The sequence below is a fragment of the Coregonus clupeaformis genome, chromosome 1 (assembly GCF_020615455.1).
Source record: "Coregonus clupeaformis isolate EN_2021a chromosome 1, ASM2061545v1, whole genome shotgun sequence".
In the NCBI taxonomy this organism is placed as follows: domain Eukaryota; kingdom Metazoa; phylum Chordata; class Actinopteri; order Salmoniformes; family Salmonidae; genus Coregonus; species Coregonus clupeaformis.
The window spans coordinates 4,480,783-4,493,300 of NC_059192.1; the positions used below are offsets into that span (position 1 = coordinate 4,480,783).

The following is a 12,518-nucleotide window of genomic DNA, read 5'->3' on the forward strand; positions in this document are numbered from 1 at the left end:
ACCCACCTCAGAGATGTTCATCTCAGATACAGGACCCACCTCAGAGATGTTCATCTCAGATACAGGACCCACCTCAGTGATGTTCATCTCAGATACAGGACCCACCTCAGTGATGTTCATCTCAGATACAGGACCCACCTCAGTGATGTTCATCTCAGATACAGGACCCACCTCAGAGATGTTCATCTCAGATACAGGACCCACCTCAGTGATGTTCATCTCAGATACAGGACCCACCTCAGAGATGTTCATCTCTCAGTGATGTTCATCTCAGATACAGGACCCACCTCAGTGATGTTCATCTCAGATACAGGACCCACCTCAGTGATGTTCATCTCAGATACAGGACCCACCTCAGAGATGTTCATCTCAGATACAGGACCCACCTCAGTGATGTTCATCTCAGATACAGGACCCACCTCAGTGATGTACATCTCAGATACAGGACCCACCTCAGTGATGTACATCTCAGATACAGGACCCACCTCAGATATTCATCTCAGATACAGGACCCACCTCATTGATGTTCATCTCAGATACAGGACCCACCTCAGTGATGTACATCTCAGATACAGGACCCACCTCAGATATTCATCTCAGATACAGGACCCACCTCATTGATGTTCATCTCAGATACAGGACCCACCTCAGTGATGTTCATCTCAGATACAGGACCCACCTCAGAGATGTTCATCTCAGATACAGGACCCACCTCAGATATTCATCTCAGATACAGGACCCACCTCAGTGATGTACATCTCAGATACAGGACCCACCTCAGATATTCATCTCAGATACAGGACCCACCTCAGTGATGTTCATCTCAGATACAGGACCCACCTCAGTGATGTTCATCTCAGATACAGGACCCACCTCAGCGATGTTCATCTCAGATACAGGACCCACCTCAGAGATGTTCATCTCAGATACAGGACCCACCTCAGAGATGTTCATCTCAGATACAGGACCCACCTCAGAGATGTTCATCTCAGATACAGGACCCACCTCAGTGATGTTCATCTCAGATACAGGACCCACCTCAGCGATGTTCATCTCAGATACAGGACCCACCTCAGAGATGTTCATCTCAGATACAGGACCCACCTCGGAGATGTTCATCTCAGATACAGGACCCACCTCAGAGATGTTCATCTCAGATACAGGACCCACCTCAGAGATGTTCATCTCAGATACAGGACCCACCTCAGTGATGTTCATCTCAGATACAGGACCCACCTCAGAGATGTTCATCTCAGATACAGGACCCACCTCAGTGATGTTCATCTCAGATACAGGACCCACCTCAGTGATGTTCATCTCAGATACAGGACCCACCTCAGTGATGTTCATCTCAGATACAGGACCCACCTCAGTGATGTTCATCTCAGATACAGGACCCACCTCAGTGATGTTCATCTCAGATACAGGACCCACCTCAGTGATGTTCATCTCAGATACAGGACCCACCTCAGAGATGTTCATCTCAGATACAGGACCCACCTCAGAGATGTTCATCTCAGATACAGGACCCACCTCAGAGATGTTCATCTCAGATACAGGACCCACCTCACTGATGTTCATCTCAGATACAGGACCCACCTCAGAGATGTTCATCTCAGATACAGGACCCACCTCAGTGATGTTCATCTCAGATACAGGACCCACCTCAGTGATGTTCATCTCAGATACAGGACCCACCTCAATGATGTTCATCTCAGATACAGGACCCACCTCAGAGATGTTCATCTCAGATACAGGACCCACCTCAGAGATGTTCATCTCAGATACAGGACCCACCTCAGAGATGTTCATCTCAGATACAGGACCCACCTCAGAGATGTTCATCTCAGATACAGGACCCACCTCAGAGATGTTCATCTCAGATACAGGACCCACCTCAGTGATGTTCATCTCAGATACAGGACCCACCTCAGTGATGTTCATCTCAGATACAGGACCCACCTCAGAGATGTTCATCTCAGATACAGGACCCACCTCAGAGATGTTCATCTCAGATACAGGACCCACCTCAGTGATGTTCATCTCAGATACAGGACCCACCTCAGAGATGTTCATCTCAGATACAGGACCCACCTCAGTGATGTTCATCTCAGATACAGGACCCACCTCAGAGATGTTCATCTCAGATACAGGACCCACCTCAGTGATGTTCATCTCAGATACAGGACCCACCTCAGTGATGTTCATCTCAGATACAGGACCCACCTCAGTGATGTTCATCTCAGATACAGGACCCACCTCAGTGATGTTCATCTCAGATACAGGACCCACCTCAGTGATGTTCATCTCAGATACAGGACCCACCTCAGTGATGTTCATCTCAGATACAGGACCCACCTCAGAGATGTTCATCTCAGATACAGGACCCACCTCAGTGATGTTCATCTCAGATACAGGACCCACCTCAGTGATGTTCATCTCAGATACAGGACCCACCTCAGTGATGTTCATCTCAGATACAGGACCCACCTCAGATGTTCATCTCAGATACAGGACCCACCTCAGTGATGTTCATCTCAGATACAGGACCCACCTCAGTGATGTTCATCTCAGATAAAGGACCCACCTCAGTGATGTTCATCTCAGCCACTCCTTCACTCTCTTTGTCCAGCTGCTGGAAATATCCTGTAAAAATAGTAAGCACATTTATCATGAATGATAACTTTGACAGGATATGAGCAGGGTCATGTGACCAGGGTCATGTGACCAGGGTCATGTCGATTAGGCACCAAATGGAAGAAAACATACAAACAAGAAGGGACTACCTAGACTTGTGCAATAAGAAAAAGGTTTTAAAGCATTTTCGGTTGCATGCCCTAATGAACACTGCCCAGGTAACTGGTTTAGCGTGCATTAGGTCTACACACAGCACATCCACCTTGATTAACTAACAGTACAGTACTTACTAAACATGGCTTCCAGTTTGACCAGACAGCAGATGAAGTTGTCAAAGTCTATGGCCTCGTTCTCAGCGTAGCGAGCCACTAGGACCTGATTCAGTCTGTTGTTCAGTTTAAAACCTATGAGGGAGATGACAGAGTCAGTAGTGTGTGTGTGTGTGTGTGTGTGTGTGTGTGTGTGTGTGTGTGTGTGTGTGTGTTTAGACAACTATACCTGCAGACTCCACAGCAAGTCGCATCTCATAGGAGCTCATGGACCCGGACTTGTCCATGTCATATTCTCTATAGATGACCTACCGATAAACACACAGATATCATATTCTCTATAGATGACCTACCGATAAACACACAGATATCATATTCTCTACAGATGACCAACCGATAAACACACAGATATCATATTCTCTACAGATGACCTACCGATAAACACACAGATATATTCTCTACAGATGACCTACCGATAAACACACAGATATCATATTCTCTACAGATGGAACCCGGTGTGGTCGTCTGCTGCAATAGCCTATCCGTGACAAGGATGGACGAGTTATGCATTCCGAGATGCCGTTCTGCACACCGCTGTTGTACTGCGCTGTTATTTGTCTGTCTGTGACCCGCCTGTTAGTTTGCATGATTCTTGCCATTCTCCTTCGACCTCTCTCATCAACGAGCTGTTTTCCCCCACAGGACTGACGCTGACTGGATGTTTTGTTTGTCACACCATTCTCTGTAAACCCTAGACACTGTCGTGCGTGAAAATCCCAGGAGGTCGGCCGTTTCTGACACACTGGACCCGGCGTGCCTGGCACCGACGATCACGCCACACTCAAAGTCGCTTAGGTCACTCGTTTCGCCCATTCTAACGTATCAATCGAACAGTAACCGAATGCCTCGATGCCTGTCTGCCCACCACGGCCAGGTGACTCACTGTCTGTAGGAGCGAACCATTTTTGTGAACGGGGGGGGTGTACCTAAGAAACTGCCGACTCAGTGCATACGCTGTGTTAGTCCTGTTATTGCAGTTGTACAAAAGGCTGTAGATGAATGCAGAGTAATATTAATTGATCCGTTTTGTGCACCGTCAAGCCCTAAGGAATTACAGTCCCCTTAGCTCTCACCAACTGCAGTACATGGTTATAGAAGAACTAGGTGTATGTCCCAAATCCTAATTGTCCAGGGTAACCCTAACCCAGATAGATCTCTGTTGTCGTAGTGCACTCTATTGGGAATAGGGTGCCATTTGGGATACAAGCCAGGCCTTACCAGCCACTTCCTGATCTTATTCCAGAGGATCTGGAACTCTACCAGGCCAAGACGGGCAGTGCCATCCTTCTGGGGGGATTGTTGAGTCAGGGAATGTAAAAAAATTTTTCAATGGAAAGTCTTCAGTCAGTCAATCAGAAACATGCTGCTAGTGTGGAGACCCTGTTCAACACAGACAGCATATAAAGGAAGCTGATTCGCAGGAGGGCTGTCAAATCAAAGACCACTGGCCAATCCCAACTCTTCAGAATTAGCAAGGGGCGGGTGAGTCCTGTCCAGAATACGGGTGTGGGGGAAAACAACGTGAAAAGGATACATCCATAAGGTTGACCATGGTCCTACAGGACTCAATACTGAAGCCGTCTGTCTTCAGGTCTTTGTCTGAAATCACACAACAAACAAACAGTCAAACTGATGATCTGAGTCTTCCCTACAGCAGAACCCACAAGACTACACCTCCTGTCCTCTACAGCAGAACCCACAAGGCTACACCTCCTGTCCTCCTGAGAAGGGGGGGGCTTACACCAATGGTGGGCTGTCCTGGGGTTGGGGTTTGGCTATCAGGACATTGGGGGTTCAAACCAAAGGAAACTGCTGTACTCACGTCTAGTCACTACTCTGTTCAGGATGGTCCTAAGCTCGCGGACAGAAATCTCCATGTCCTAAAACACAGAAGGGCGATTGAGAAAAAAAACATGGCTTAGACATAGCATGGGGTTTAGAAAATCTTGGAGGTCCATCCTTTAAACAACCTTGGAACAAATTAGTTCAAGCATATTTGTTAGCTGAATTAGATATAGCACAGATGATATTACTACGATGGAAATCTCTAAGGAAGCTAACAGTTGACAGACAAATAATGGAAGCCTACCTCTCCTGCAAGCTGAGCAAACATGGATTTGAATGAGTCGTCGATGTCATCTTCACTGATGTCATCCTAGAAGACAACAGGTGATTACAAAAGGTGAGTCTGTGATATTCCTTTCAAACCATTTCATCAGAAGGCCAGGGTGTACATAGTAGTTATGGTAGTGACTGTTCTATCTAACCATAGTAGTTATGGTAGTGACTGTTCTAACCATAGTAGTTATGGTAGTGACTGTTTTAACCATAGTAGTTATGGTAGTGACTGTTCTATCTAACCATAGTAGTTATGGTAGTGACTGTTTTAACCATAGTAGTTATGGTAGTGACTGTTCTATCTAACCATAGTAGTTATGGTAGTGACTGTTCTAACCATAGTAGTTATGGTAGTGACTGTTCTATCTACCCATAGTAGTTATGGTAGTGACTGTTTTAACCATAGTAGTTATGGTAGTGACTGTTCTATCTAACCATAGTAGTTATGGTAGTGACTGTTCTAACCATAGTAGTTATGGTAGTGACTGTTCTATCTAACCATAGTAGTTATGGTAGTGACTGTTCTAACCATAGTACACTGCTCAAAAAAATAAAGGGAACACTTAAACAACACAATGTAACTCCAAGTCAATCACACTTCTGTGAAATCAAACTGTCCACTTAGGAAGCAACACTTTGATTGACAATACATTTCACATGCTGTTGTGCAAATGGAATAGACAACAGGTGGAAATTATAGGCAATTAGCAAGACACCCCCAATAAAGAAGTGGTTCTGCAGGTGGTGACCACAGACCACTTCTCAGTTCCTATGCTTCCTGGCTGATGTTTTGGTCACTTTTGAATGCTGGCTGTGCTTTCACTCTAGTGGTAGCATGAGACGGAGTCTACAACCCACACAAGTGGCTCAGGTAGTGCAGCTCATCCAGGATGGCACATCAATGCGAGCTGTGGCAACAAGGTTTGCTGTGTCTGTCAGCGTAGTGTCCAGAGCATGGAGGCGCTACCAGGAGACAGGCCAGTACATCAGGAGACGTGGAGGAGGCCGTAGGAGGCCAACAACCCAGCAGCAGGACCGCTACCTCCGCCTTTGTGCAAGGAGGAGCAGGAGGAGCACTGCCAGAGCCCTGCAAAATGACCTCCAGCAGGCCACAAATGTGCATGTGTCTGCTCAAACGGTCAGAAACAGACTCCATGAGGGTGGTATGAGGGCCCGACATCCACAGGTGGGGGTTGTGCTTACAGCCCAACACCGTGCAGGACGTTTGGCATTTGCCAGAGAACACCAAGATTGGCAAATTCGCCACTGGCGCCCTGTGCTCTTCACAGATGAAAGCAGGTTCACACTGAGCACATGTGACAGATGTGACAGAGTCTGGAGACGCCGTGGAGAACGTTCTGCTGCCTGCAACATCCTCCAGCATGACCGGTTTGGCGGTGGGTCAGTCATGGTGTGGGGTGGCATTTCTTTGGGGGGCCGCACAGTCCTCCATGTGCTCGCCAGAGGTAGCCTGACTGCCATTAGGTACTGAGATGAGATCCTCAGACCCCTTGTGAGACCATATGCTGGTGCGGTTGGCCCTGGTTCCTCCTAATGCAAGACAATGCTAGACCTCATGTGGCTGGAGTGTGTCAGCAGTTCCTACAAGAGGAAGGCATTGATGCTATGGACTGGCCCGCCCGTTCCCCAGACCTGAATCCAATTGAGCACATCTGGGACATCATGTCTCGCTCCATCCACCAACGCCACGTTGCACCACAGACTGTCCAGGAGTTGGCGGATGCTTTAGTCCAGGTCTGGGAGGAGATCCCTCAGGAGACCATCCGCCACCTCATCAGGAGCATGCCCAGGCGTTGTAGGGAGGTCATACAGGCACGTGGAGGCCACACACACTACTGAGCCTCATTTTGACTTGTTTTAAGGATATTACATCAAAGTTGGATCAGCCTGTAGTGTGGTTTTCCACTTTAATTTTGAGGGTGACTCCAAATCCAGACCTCCATGGGTTGATAAATTTGATTTCCATTGATAATTTTTGTGTGATTTTGTTGTCAGCACATTCAACTATGTAAAGAAAAAAGTATTTAATAAGATTATTTCATTCATTCAGATCTAGGATGTGTTGTTTAAGTGTTCCCTTTATTTTTTTGAGCAGTGTAGTTATGGTAGTGACTGTTTTAACTATAGTAGTTATGGTAGTGACTGTTCTAACCATAGTAGTTATGGTAGTGACTGTTCTATCTAACCATAGTAGTTATGGTAGTGACTGTTCTATCTAACCATAGTAGTTATGGTAGTGACTGTTCTATCTAACCATAGTAGTTATGGTAGTGACTACTATGTAACCATAGTAGTTATGGTAGTGACTGTTCTAACCATAGTAGTTATGGTAGTGACTGTTCTATCTAACCATAGTAGTTATGGTAGTGACTGTTCTATCTAACCATAGTAGTTGTGGTATTGACTTTTCTAACCATAGTAGTTACGGTAGTGAGTGACTATACAGGAAAACCCACCTCATCTTCCAGGTCTGCTGAGATTTCATCGTCTAGCTCTCTGGAATGAGAAAACAGACAATGAAAATATACACACAGTCACACACTGTTATGGTGACCCACATATCAAGTCTTCCAATAAGAAAAGCCATATGTAATGAATTACAGGATCTCACACACACACTTACTCTGTCTCTGACTGTTTCTCAGTGAAGACTCGCAGGACAAAGTCGGCCTCCTGGCCAGACTCAAAAGTGGAGGGGACAATGAGGTATTCTCCCGGAGGCAGACTGAGACGGTTGCTGACCTCTCTCAGGTTGATAAAGGTTTCAGAGCGAGCGCAGGAGGAGTGGGTCAGGAAGAAGTCTTTCTTTAGGTGCACATTCTGACAGCCCCTGTACTGCAGAGGACGTGGAAGGAAAAGACATGGCTTCAACTACATATGCTGCAGTCCAGGTTACCAGACACAGGTTAAGTCCTAGACCAAAAGAATATGTTCAATGGAAATTCTCAATTGAAAATGCTTCTTAGTCCAAGATTAGGCTTAACCTTGCGTCCGGGAAACTGGCCCATATTCATGTAAATAAGTGCCACTTAAAAGGAATAATGCATTTATAGCCATACCCAAGTTGGATCATTTTCACAATGCCCATATACATCAGCCTAAATTATTCATACCTCTTCTGGAATCTGCACAAACAGAAGATACAATAGGAGAAACATTAAACTTTGAAAACAATGCATTTCTGTGAGCAGCAGAAAGTAGTGAGTGTGTAGCGTTTTTTCCCAGAGATGTGGCTGTAGACTCCTTTTTTAGAAGCTCGTTTCTCACCTCGTAGATGGCGAACCCGATGGTGTGCATGTCCTGCCCTTGTTTCCGGTACCTCCTCCTGTCCTTCTGCATCAGAGCCACCAGGAAGCTGCAGGCCACCTCGTCATCCTCAGGGTCGTCATCCTCCTCCAGCAGAGTTATCTTATACTGGGGGTTGATCCAGAACGTGTCTGGACAATACAGGAGCAGGCGCTTACTTGTCTGGCATTAAAGGTAATCCATACAACCGAAGTGTTATAGATGTCCCATCTGGTCAAATCAAATTACATTTTATTTGTCGAATGCGCCAAATACAACAGGTGTAGACTTTACCGTGAAATGCATACTTACGAGCCCTTTCCCAACAATGCAGAGTTAAAAAGTAATAAAAATGTGTTAAATAAAAAAAATTAAGGCCATTGAAGGCCGAAAGGTCAATCTTTTAAACTTGTCTAATAAAACAAAACACAAATTATGGTGAGCGAGCGCCTTTTCCTGTCCAATGACGTCTACACATTTTTAGGTTGAGCACCCTCTACTTCTTTCCTTAATATTTTTTTTAAAAATAGTAACGCAATAAAATAACAATAACGAGGCTATATACAAGGAGTACCGGTAACGAGTCAATGTGCAGGGGTACGAGGTAGTTGAGGTAGTTGAGGTAGTTGAGGTAGTTGAGGTAGTTGAGGTAGTTGAGGTAGTTGAGGTAGTTGAGGTAGTTGAGGTAGTTGAGGTAGTTGAGGTAGTTGAGGTAGTTGAGGTAGTTGAGGTAGTTGAGGTAGTTGAGGTAGTTGGGGTAGTTGAGGTAGTTGAGGTAGTTGAGGTAGTTGAGGTAGTTGAGGTAGTTGGAGGTAGTTGAGGTAGTTGAGGTAGTTGAGGTAGTTGAGGTAGTTGAGGTAGTTGAGGTAGTTGAGGTAGTTGAGGTAGTTGAGGTAGTTGAGGTAGTTGAGGTAGTTGAGGTAGTTGAGGTAATATGTGAATGTGTAGCTGTTCTAAAAGCTCTGGGGTGATTTTCCCGAAAAAACTAACACCTGAAATATGATCTTTGCTCCTACTCTAAATGTTCATGTTGACTGTGACTCACTGGGATGGTTCCTGTTCTGTCCTGTATAACGTTCTATGTAAGATGTTTCTATGACACTGGGATGGTTCCTGTTCTGTCCTGTATAACGTTCTATGTAAGATGTTTCTATGACACTGGGATGGTTCCTGTTCTGTCCTGTATAACGTTCTATGTAAGATGTTTCTATGACACTGGGATGGTTCCTGTTCTGTCCTGTATAACGTTCTATGTAAGATGTTTCTATGACACTGGGATGGTTCCTGTTCTGTCCTGTATAACGTTCTATGTAAGATGTTTCTATGACACTGGGATGGTTCCTGTTCTGTACTGTATAACGTTCTATGTAAGATGTTTCTATGACACTGGGATGGTTCCTGTTCTGTACTGTATAACGTTCTATGTAAGATGTTTCTATGACACTGGGATGGTTCCTGTTCTGTACTGTATAACGTTCTATGTAAGATGTTTCTATGACACTGGGATGGTTCCTGTTCTGTACTGTATAACGTTCTATGTAAGATGTTTCTATGACACTGGGATGGTTCCTGTTCTGTCCTGTATAACGTTCTATATAAGATGTTTCTATGACACTGGGATGGTTCCTGTTCTGTCCTGTATAACGTTCTATGTAAGATGTTTCTATGACACTGGGATGGTTCCTGTTCTGTCCTGTATAACATTCTATGTAAGATGTTTCTATGACACTGGGATGGTTCCTGTTCTGTACTGTATAACGTTCTATGTAAGATGTTTCTATGAAACTGGGATGGTTCCTGTTCTGTCCTGTAAACATTCTATGTAAGATGTTTCTATGACACTGGGATGGTTCCTGTTCTGTCCTGTAAACATTCTATGTAAGATGTTTCTATGACACTGGGATGGTTCCTGTTCTGTCCTGTATAACGTTATATGTAAGATGTTTCTATGAAACTGGGATGGTTCCTGTTCTGTCCTGTAAACATTCTATGTAAGATGTTTCTATGACACTGGGATGGTTCCTGTTCTGTCCTGTATAACGTTCTATGTAAGATGTTTCTATGACACTGGGATGGTTCCTGTTCTGTCCTGTATAACGTTCTATGTAAGATGTTTCTATGACACTGGGATGGTTCCTGTTCTGTCCTGTATAACGTTCTATGTAAGATGTTTCTATGACACTGGGATGGTTCCTGTTCTGTCCTGTATAACATTCTATGTAAGATGTTTCTATGACACTGGGATGGTTCCTGTTCTGTCCTGTATAACGTTCTATGTAAGATGTTTCTATGACACTGGGATGGTTCCTGTTCTGTCCTGTATAACGTTCTATGTAAGATGTTTCTATGACACTGGGATGGTTCCTGTTCTGTCCTGTATAACGTTCTATGTAAGATGTTTCTATGACACTGGGATGGTTCCTGTTCTGTCCTGTATAACGTTCTATGTAAGATGTTTCTATGACACTGGGATGGTTCCTGTTCTGTCCTGTATAACGTTTCTATGTAAGATGTTTCTATGACACTGGGATGGTTCCTGTTCTGTCCTGTATAACATTCTATGTAAGATGTTTCTATGACACTGGGATGGTTCCTGTTCTGTCCTGTATAACGTTCTATGTAAGATGTTTCTATGACACTGGGATGGTTCCTGTTCTGTCCTGTATAACGTTCTATGTAAGATGTTTCTATGACACTGGGATGGTTCCTGTTCTGTCCTGTATAACGTTCTATGTAAGATGTTTCTATGACACTGGGATGGTTCCTGTTCTGTCCTGTATAACGTTATATGTAAGATGTTTCTATGACACTGGGATGGTTCCTGTTCTGTCCTGTATAACGTTCTATGTAAGATGTTTCTATGACACTGGGATGGTTCTGGCTGCCTCTGGCTGTGCTGTATCTGTACTATACTATAAATGTTCATGTTCTGGTATGTTCTAATCTATGCGTTCTGGTATGTTCTAATCTATGCGTTCTGGTATGTTCTAATCTATGCGTTCTGGTATGTTCTAATCTATGCGTTCTGGTATGTTCTAATCTTTGCGTTCTGGTATGTTCTAATCTATGCGTTCTGGTATGTAAATAATGTCCTAGTAACTGTGTGACTCACTGGGGTGGTTCCGACAGCCCCCCGGGCCGTGCTGACCCTCCCTCTTTCACATTCTGTGCTGCCCCTGTACTGTAAAAGCTCTAGAATATAGGCGTTCTGGAATGTTGGTTCTGGAAGTGGTTCTGTGACTCACTGGGGTGGTTCCGACAGCCTCCGGTTCCTGTACTGTAAATGAAGTTTGGGTAGTAGTACAAGTCTATTTAACTAACATTCCACTCCTTGCCACTCCTTTTCATTACCAAAGACAAGGAGTGGATTGTTAGCTAAAGAGCCTTGCACCCAGGCTAACATTCTATCTGTTCTGAGATGTAAGATGTTCTGGGAACATAGTGACTGACTCACTGGGGTGGTTGAGGCAAGCCCCGGATATATTCCCTCTTCCCCACATGCCCTTGTATTCTACTGTTAATATTCTGCAGTATGGGGTGTTAATGTTCTGCAGTATGGGGTGTTAATATTCTGCTGTATGGGGTGTTAATGTTCTGTAGTATGGGGTGTTAATGTTCTGCAGTATGAGGTGTTAATGTTCTGCAGTATGGGGTGTTAATGTTCTGCAGTATGGGGTGTTAATGTTCTGCAGTATGGGGTGTTAATGTTCTGCAGTATGAGGTGTTAATATTCTGCAGTATGGGGTGTAAATATTCTGCAGTATGAGGTGTTAATGTTGTAATGTAAATATTCTACGTGTTCTGGAAGACATGTTCGATGTTCTATGACTCACTGGGGTGGTTACGGCAGCCCCCGGCGGTACTCCCCCGTCTCCACATGCCGTGGAACTTGATGGTGTTCCAGTGGCTGAGGCCGTCCTCACTCAGAGCGTCCGCCGTCAGGTTACAGATCTCCAGACGGGAAAACTGCCTCAGGAACTCCTGGAACGACATCCTATCGACAGGGGGTGATTAGGGCGATTTAAAACATATACACTCCATGGGCAAAAGTATGTGGACACCTGCTCGTTGAACATCTCATTCCAAAATCATGGGCATTAATATGGAGTTGGTCCCCCCTTTGCTGCT

At 44.8% G+C, this 12,518-nt stretch overlaps 2 protein-coding genes across 6 annotated transcripts in view; both read right to left on the reverse strand.

Annotated features, from left to right (window-relative positions):
• Positions 1-12,518, reverse strand: part of LOC121580075 (calpain-1 catalytic subunit) — a 35,855-nt gene that overhangs the window by 461 nt on the left and 22,876 nt on the right. For both annotated transcript variants that reach the window (XM_041895161.2, XM_041895225.2), the window contains 12 exons: positions 12,224-12,384; positions 8,373-8,542; positions 8,219-8,230; positions 7,729-7,940; positions 7,562-7,601; positions 5,056-5,121; positions 4,789-4,846; positions 4,501-4,565; positions 4,185-4,253; positions 3,136-3,214; positions 2,928-3,041; positions 2,588-2,646 (listed from right to left, as the gene is read on the reverse strand). In XM_041895161.2, coding sequence (XP_041751095.1) covers positions 2,588-2,646; positions 2,928-3,041; positions 3,136-3,214; positions 4,185-4,253; positions 4,501-4,565; positions 4,789-4,846; positions 5,056-5,121; positions 7,562-7,601; positions 7,729-7,940; positions 8,219-8,230; positions 8,373-8,542; positions 12,224-12,384 — 1,105 coding nt within the window. The remainder of the gene's footprint in view (positions 1-2,587; positions 2,647-2,927; positions 3,042-3,135; positions 3,215-4,184; positions 4,254-4,500; positions 4,566-4,788; positions 4,847-5,055; positions 5,122-7,561; positions 7,602-7,728; positions 7,941-8,218; positions 8,231-8,372; positions 8,543-12,223; positions 12,385-12,518) is intronic.
• On the reverse strand, positions 116-2,514 carry LOC121580236. 4 transcript variants are annotated; one of them, XM_045224565.1, is made up of 3 exons: positions 808-2,514; positions 288-679; positions 116-237 (listed from the first exon to the last, which is right to left on the reverse strand). In XM_045224565.1, the coding sequence occupies exons 1-2, from the start codon at positions 2,470-2,472 to the stop codon at positions 584-586; spliced, it is 1,761 nt and encodes a 586-aa protein (XP_045080500.1). In that variant the 5' UTR covers positions 2,473-2,514; the 3' UTR covers positions 116-237; positions 288-583. The 4 variants fall into 4 exon arrangements, with proteins under 4 accessions (XP_045080500.1, XP_045080524.1, XP_045080518.1 ...); XM_045224583.1 differs by having other exon boundaries at positions 148-204; XM_045224573.1 differs by having other exon boundaries at positions 152-204; positions 238-679.

Coding starts and splice junctions, on each gene's coding strand:
- LOC121580236 (XM_045224565.1), bottom strand. CDS start 2,472: ATGAACATCACTGAGGTGGGTCCTGTATCTGAGATGAACATCACTGAG. Junction 680..807: donor CTGAGATGAACATCACTGAG/GTGGGTCCTGTA, acceptor AACATCTCTGAG/GTGGGTCCTGTATCTGAGAT.